The sequence below is a fragment of the Macrobrachium nipponense genome, chromosome 22 (genome assembly GCF_015104395.2).
Source record: "Macrobrachium nipponense isolate FS-2020 chromosome 22, ASM1510439v2, whole genome shotgun sequence".
Taxonomy (NCBI): domain Eukaryota; kingdom Metazoa; phylum Arthropoda; class Malacostraca; order Decapoda; family Palaemonidae; genus Macrobrachium; species Macrobrachium nipponense.
The window spans coordinates 12,608,017-12,615,516 of NC_087213.1; the positions used below are offsets into that span (position 1 = coordinate 12,608,017).

The following is a 7,500-nucleotide window of genomic DNA, read 5'->3' on the forward strand; positions in this document are numbered from 1 at the left end:
GTGTACGCACGTGTACGTGTGCGTGCGTGCGTGCTCATGTTTTTCATCTCTATTATAATATACTGTTTTCTCTAACAATATTCCCTTTTTTCCGCATATAGGAATTCTAATCTATGAAGCCATGCTCGGCTACTTAATGGATTTGCATGAATGTTTGGTCATTTTCAGTAGCAATGAATGAGTAGTCCTTTATGTTGTGTTGAGAATGCAAATAGGCTACGAGCACTCATTGTTGATAAAAAAAAATATATATTATTTTTTCGAGTGATGACGTGCTTCATTAATCATTAACAAATAAAATGGGCGAATTTCCTGGAATGTTAGCAAAGATTGCCGATGTGGTGAGTGTAGAGGAAAAAGTATTGGACTCTCTCTCTCTCTCTCTCTCTCTCTCTCTCTCTCTCTCTCTCTCTCTCTCTCTCTCTCTCTCTCTCTCGTCAATGTTGGCTGTCTGAAAAATGAGATAAATGCTATTATCCCAATTAGAAAAATAGAAAATGCCTTAAGGTTACCCCTCCCTCTCTCTCTCTCTCTCTCTCTCTCTCTCTCTCTCTCTCTCTCTCTCTCTCTCGTCAATATTGGCTGTCTGAAAAATGAGATAAATGCTATTATCCCAATTAGAAAAATAGAAAATGCCTTAAGGTTAACCCTCTCTCTCTCTCTCTCTCTCTCTCTCTCTCTCTCTCTCTCTCTCTCTCTCTCTCTCTCTCTCTCTCTCTGCGTCTATTGGCTGTGTCGTCTGAAACATGAGATAAATACTATTGTCCCATTTAGAAAAATAGAGAAAACTTTAAGGTTAACCTCTCTCTCTCTCTCTCTCTCTCTCTCTCTCCTCTCTCTCTCTCTCTCTCTCTCTCTCTCTCTCTCTCTCCACGCCTATTTGCTTGGATCTGGAAAAAAAAAATGGGGTAGAAACGTTTTTTTTTCTTCTTCTTCTTTTGTGTGTGTCCTTATTAAAGATGGCCCTGAATTACTGTTTTGTAGAGAAGTCCCAATGGTCCACTTCTCCATTCAGCTTTCTAAGACTTTTCCGGAATCCCCCATATAAAGTTTTTTTCAAGTAGTTAGAGGAGGAGGAGGAGGAGGAGGAACCAACTTTGGAATTATTACTTAAAATGGTTTCTTTGGAAGAGGAGGAACCAACTTTGGAATCATTACTTAAAATCCTTCTCTTGACCCCTACTGGAAAAAGTAGAGACTGGTGCACACGCATTCATAGTAACTTTTGTATACAGTACATACGTACATACATTAATTCAATTATATGCACTTTCGTTTGCTTATTTTTACCGGCATTTATTAATTTTTTGTATACAGGCTGTCTTGTTTTTTTTTTGTGGGGGGATGTATGTGTGTGCACAGTTAGAGGTTTTAATAACGGTTCCTTTTCTGCCTTTTGGGAAAGGGATTAATTCATTATACTCTATTGTTTATGCTCGATGACCATGAATTTAGCGAAGACTGTTTATGATATATATATATATAGTATATATATATATATATATATATATATATACATTTTTCGTCGTAGAACTGCTGATTCTTATTCTGCTCTTAACATCTTATTTACCTTTTGACTTTATCCTTTGTAACGCTAGAGAATAACAATTTGTAACCTATATATATATATATATATATATATAAATATATATATATATATATATATATATATATATATATATATATATATATACATACATACATATTTGTTTTTGGAAAACTATCAATTGTTGTAATACTTTGATTTATTTTGTATCTTTGACCTTAGCTTTTGTAACACCAGGGAATAACAATATGTAACCCATCCATCAGTGGCTCTTTTTTTCTTTTTTTTTACGATTCTGACGTCATTCCAGGTGGAAGCGGGCTGGTGTTTCCCGCGTGTGTGGTGAACGGGTCGGCCGTGAGCAAAACCTTCCAGATTCTCTACCGGAACGAGGAAGTTCACCTGGACGACCACGTCCTCTTCAAACTCCACCTGATCATCGATTCCCATAAGGTAAAGGTTCGATACCCATTTGGTAAAGGTCCGATTCCCATAAGGTAAAGTTTCGATACCCATTTGGTAAAGGTCCGATCCCCATAGGTATAGGTCCCCTTTCCATAAGGTAAAGGTCCGATTTCCTTTAGGTTAAAGTCCGATTCCCAGTATGTAAAGTTCCAATTCCCACAACGGCCACAAAGTAAAAGGCCAGATTCCCCTAAGGTAAAAAGTCTGACTCCCAGAAGGTAAAGAGCCGATTGCCATTAGGTAATAGTTCGATTTCCCTAAGGTAAAGGTCCGATTCCCATAAGGTAAAATTTCGATTTCCCTAAGGTAAAGGTCTTATTTCATTAAGGTAAAAGGTCCCATTCCCATCAGGTAAACGTCCGATTCCAATAGGTAAAGGTCCCATTCCCATAAGGTAAAGGTCTTAGTTCCATAAAGTAGAAGGTCCCATTCCCATAAGCTAGAGGTCAAGGTCCGATTCCCATAAGGTAAAGGTCCTATATTAACGAACTGCTCTAGGAGCAAGAACCCGTGCTGTCATAAGGCCAGCTCAATCTCAAACAACAACAACATACTCAAATAGTTTGTTTCTCAAGAAGTGATTATTTACCAGCCTGAATCTTTATATTCTTTATATACACTTTATAGTCTTTTATATGCGCCTAAGCTTGTATTTTTGAAAGAACGACATTTAAACAGAAGTCCCCATGAAACGGCAGTAGTAAGCCACAAGGTTAAATGAGCCTATTTTCAACCGTTTGTATTATTATCATGTAAATGTACTAAGGTCTCTTATGCGCCAATATTATTGAAGAGATTATTTTCAAGTTTTTTTTTATATATATATACATGGGGTGTCCCATGTGAATGTGCGTGCATAATGACAATGATATTATAATAATAACTTGCGTCGTCATTTGTTTTATATTCTCTCGTAATCTTTATCTTCTCTTATTATTCATTTCTGCTTACGCACTGCTGCTTTTCACTTTATCGGTTTTTACCTTTATCGGTGCTAGAGAATTGTGCATTGTTACACCAGTGCTCTCTCTCTCTCTCTCTCTCTCTCTCTCTCTCTCTCTCTCTCTCCTGCATCATCCAAAACCGTGTTTCTTTTTTTTTCATTTTGTCTTTCCTTTCATTGCGTGACGCCATTCGGTCCTTTAAGAATTCGCTAACAGATGTCCATCAGAGCAGGTGTCGGGGGCTTATATTAGCGGGTGTAATGGTTTCTAGGACTAGTCAGGTTTGACACATACGTCACACCATAATGAGTCATCGACAGCTGGATATATAAATTACAAACATAGATATGAAAATTGCTCAAATTTGAAATGCTCATGCACATGGGGTTAAAGATGGTTGTGTTAGGTTAAGCTGGCCCTATGCCAGCACAGTCCATTTCACAAAGGTAGATTTTAGTGCCGGCTATAGGTGTTGAAAGAAACAAGACGGCTGGTGTCGTCTTGTAAGTTTTTAGAAAGTTATATCGGCCCAAGGGCTGAACGGATGTCCTTTTTTTCCGTTTTAATAAATATATATATTATATTATATATATATTATATATATATAATATGATTATATATATATCTGAAAGGGAAAACAATTCGTCATCGTATTTTAGTTAGATTTTATGGACGGTTAAGTTACGGCCAGAGGAGTTGAATAGATTTTGGTATGGACAACCCCCCCCCCCGGTCACCTAGTGTATTACAATCACTTAAATCCAAATTTCCTTCTTTCTCTTGCCCTTGCTATTTTAAGTATCTTTTGTGATAATCAGTTGCAGCTTACGATCACAGAACCGCCGCGTGTATTTAAAGTGACATTGGCTCTCTTTCTGATTGCTGTCACTTGCAGTCGTACAATAATAAATATTCTTTTATGGTGACAGACCGTCTGTGTATATAGTAAATGTTAGGCCTATTTTTTCTTCTTATTGCTGGTTATTAGTGTAGGTGTATGATTAAATAACCAGCACTATTATTATTATTATTAGTTATTATTATTATTATTATTTGATTATTTTAATTGATTATTCATTATTTATTAATTATTATTATTATATTAAAATAAGTGGTTGTTTATGATTAAAATAACCAGCTATTTAGTATTATTTATTATTATTATTATTATTATTATTATTATTATTATTATTATTATACAAAATAAGTTGGTTGTTTCCAATTGTTCGATTGCCTAGACCGAGCGGCTTTATATTAGGCCTATTCTTTCTTCTTGTTACCAGTTCTTATATTAAACATGTATCACTACATAACCAGCTATTATTATTATTATTATTGAAATCCTTCTCTTCATTCCAGCTGGCCGATTGCCTAGACCGAGCAGATTTACAACTCGTAGCAGAACTCTGGTTCACCGAACATGCTTTCGGACCTGACCACCACAATGCTATCCAATGCGTCTCCAGCCGAACGCTCAACCTCCACTTCTCTCCCACTAGGTACCCTTTGGGTCTTTTTTTATCATTATTATATATTGCCTGTCTTTCTGCATATTTTAATGCAAGCCTTTATTTATACAGTTGGAATCTTCCTCCCAGTATTACCAGGAAATCCATAATTTTGTTGAAAACCATTCTTAGTGAAATTAGAAAATTCAGATGAGAGCAAGTTGCAACAAAAACACAATTGTTACCAATTATTGAAGAGTGGACACCATGAACACATTTTTTTGTATATAATTTCAGTTTAATTCTGTATTGAAATTTCATTCCTCCTTTATTTCCCCACATTTGGCCTTTTCTTATGTGTTTGCACATTTATGACCTGATCCATATGGATTAAGGTATGTCATGCCTGAACAGTTGCATTATAGTTGAGAGATGGAATAACGCTGTAAGCAGTTTTGTTTTATCGTCACAAAAGATAAGATTTTTTAAGTCCATTTCATTCTCATTAATATTATATATATATATATATATATATATATATATATATATATATATATTATATATATATATAAACGTACATCATACATACATATTATAAGCGAATACCACAGGAAAATAACAGGCAGATTCTGCCACTGTCATTTTTTCTGTGTATTCTTTATATAATGAAGTCACCTGCATATATATATATATATATATATATAATATATATATATATATATATATGTGTGTGTGTGTGTGTGTGTGTGTGTGTGTGTTTTGTGTGTGTATATAAAAATATAATATATATATATATATATATATCTATATATATATATCATATTATATATATATATATATATGTGTGTGTATATAAATGTGTCTGTGTTTGTGTATCCAGAGTTAAGTAACTACCATATGCATAATTCACTGAACATTTCATCACAGAATCACAAGAATGTTGCAAGAAACAGCCCACATCATTTTTCCCTTACTTAGGATCAATCTCAGGTCTGTCACTGGTGATGTAGTGCTGGTAACCACTGGACCACAGAAAACAGATATATCGTGAGGGGAAAAGTAAGTCAAGTATACCATAGTTTAACCAGACCACTGAGCTGATTAACAGCGCTCCTAGGGCTGACCCGAAGGATTAGATTTTTTATGTGGCTAGGAACCAATTGGTTACTTAGCAACAGGACCTACAGCTAATTGTGAGATCCAAACCACATTATATCGAGAAATGCAATTCAGATCACCAGAAGTGAATTCCTGTGGTTTCACACTGGCAGCAGCTGGGAGCGAACTCGGGCTACCAGATTGATAGGCAAGGAAGCAACCTACTTGCCCAGCGAGGAACCTTGGGCCTGCTTCTTATAAATTTCATTGTGCCATTGTTAACTTTAAAAAGTGAATGGGAACCTGGTAGTTAGTCGGTTGCAGTGGGTCTAAGTGAGGTTGGAGAAGGCCATGCAGGCAGTCAATACACTCAGAAATCTTGGAACCTGGAAGTCACCACCCTCTTTAGCCACCCATTCACGCAGCTTCGGCAAGGGGGCATTCTCTCTCCATATATACTTGTTTAATACGTACACAGATGTCTTGAGTGTCAAACTGAACTCACTCCCAATCGGATGCACTGTCAATGAAACAACTATAAACAACCTCTGTTACGCCGACGATGGTTCTAATTTCCCCATCAGTGCAAGGTCTCCAACGACTCATCGACACTTGCCGCCAATATGCAGAGGAATTTGATATAATTTACAACGAAACCAAGACCCAGTGCAAGTCGCTGCTCCCGAGATCGCTTTAGCATAATGCAGAACCACAAATTTTCCTCGGAAACCATCGGCGGGAAGTTGTGCACCAATTTCCGCATTTTGGCCACAGTATCACCGACGACCTAAAAGATACATCAGACATTGAACAGAGGCGTCGTGAACTATGTGCAACAGGCAACATGATTGCAAGGAGGTTTGCCTTCAGTCGCCGAGACGTGAAACTGCTGCTCTTCCGCTCGTACTGCTACAGTATCTATTGTTGTTCCCTCTGGACGAACTATACCCGAGACACCATGAGACGTATCACTGTTGTGCAAAATGACCTTCTGAGACGCCTCACAAACACTCCCCGCTACCACTCCGCCACACAGATGTTCATAGAAAATCACCTGGACAATTTAAAAATCATTGTAAGGCGAACAATGTCCAGTCTGGTAACCTGAGTGAGAAACAGCAGCAACTCGCTCATACAAAGCATCCTAAGGATGCAAGAAGATCTAAATTGTGGGAAAGATGGGAAAATGAGGGCTTTGTCCCCTAAAGGACTTGATTTCTGTACTATTGGCAAGATGTCATCTGCAGATTCTGTCATTATTATTATATTTATTGCTGATATTTTACTTTTTCGTTATTACTGTGAATACTATCAAGTTAAAGTTTTTTTTACATTCAATTTTCGTATTTAGCCCTCTGGACCTGACTACTGTAACCACCTAAGGTCTCTAGTTGAAATTTTAAGTTATATAATCTGTGCACTAACTGTTATAACTCTCAATGCATTTTTTCTTACCGATATTATTACTGTTACTACCAGTATTATGATTACTATCTTTTATGCTACCTCAGCTATTTTGTGGATAAGTGCCGATTATTCATTTTTTTATCACGTTGTCTCATGTATCTAGATTGTGTGTGTTACTGTCTGTATTTTGTATATTCCATGTGTATGGCCCTGAGCTGAAATAAAGGATATTATATATATATATATATATATATATATATATACTATATATATATATATATATATATATATATATATATATATTATATATATATATGATATATATATATATATAATATATATTGTTAGACAAGAGGTAAGAGATCACATACTGCGTGCAAAGCTAAATTATTATAAACAAACATGCAGAACAACATATCCTTTAGTCTCGTTATTGAACAGACACAAGTAGGAAAGTATACATTAACTACTATACTGATTGGCTTGTTTTATTACTAGATCACTAAGGCCAACTATTAAGTTTACAGAAAGTCCAGTCAGTTTAATTTTAGAGTAATTAAAAGAGACTGGTTTACTTATGGCACTATCGAAG

The 7,500-nt window shown here is 36.0% G+C and overlaps 1 protein-coding gene across 6 annotated transcripts in view; it reads left to right on the forward strand.

Annotated features, from left to right (window-relative positions):
• Positions 1 to 7,500, forward strand: part of LOC135198498 (protein FAM135A-like) — a 315,487-nt gene that overhangs the window by 251,451 nt on the left and 56,536 nt on the right. For all 6 annotated transcript variants that reach the window (XM_064226097.1, XM_064226099.1, XM_064226100.1 and 3 more), the window contains exons 4-5: positions 1,857 to 1,999; positions 4,315 to 4,454. In XM_064226097.1, coding sequence (XP_064082167.1) covers positions 1,857 to 1,999; positions 4,315 to 4,454 — 283 coding nt within the window. The remainder of the gene's footprint in view (positions 1 to 1,856; positions 2,000 to 4,314; positions 4,455 to 7,500) is intronic.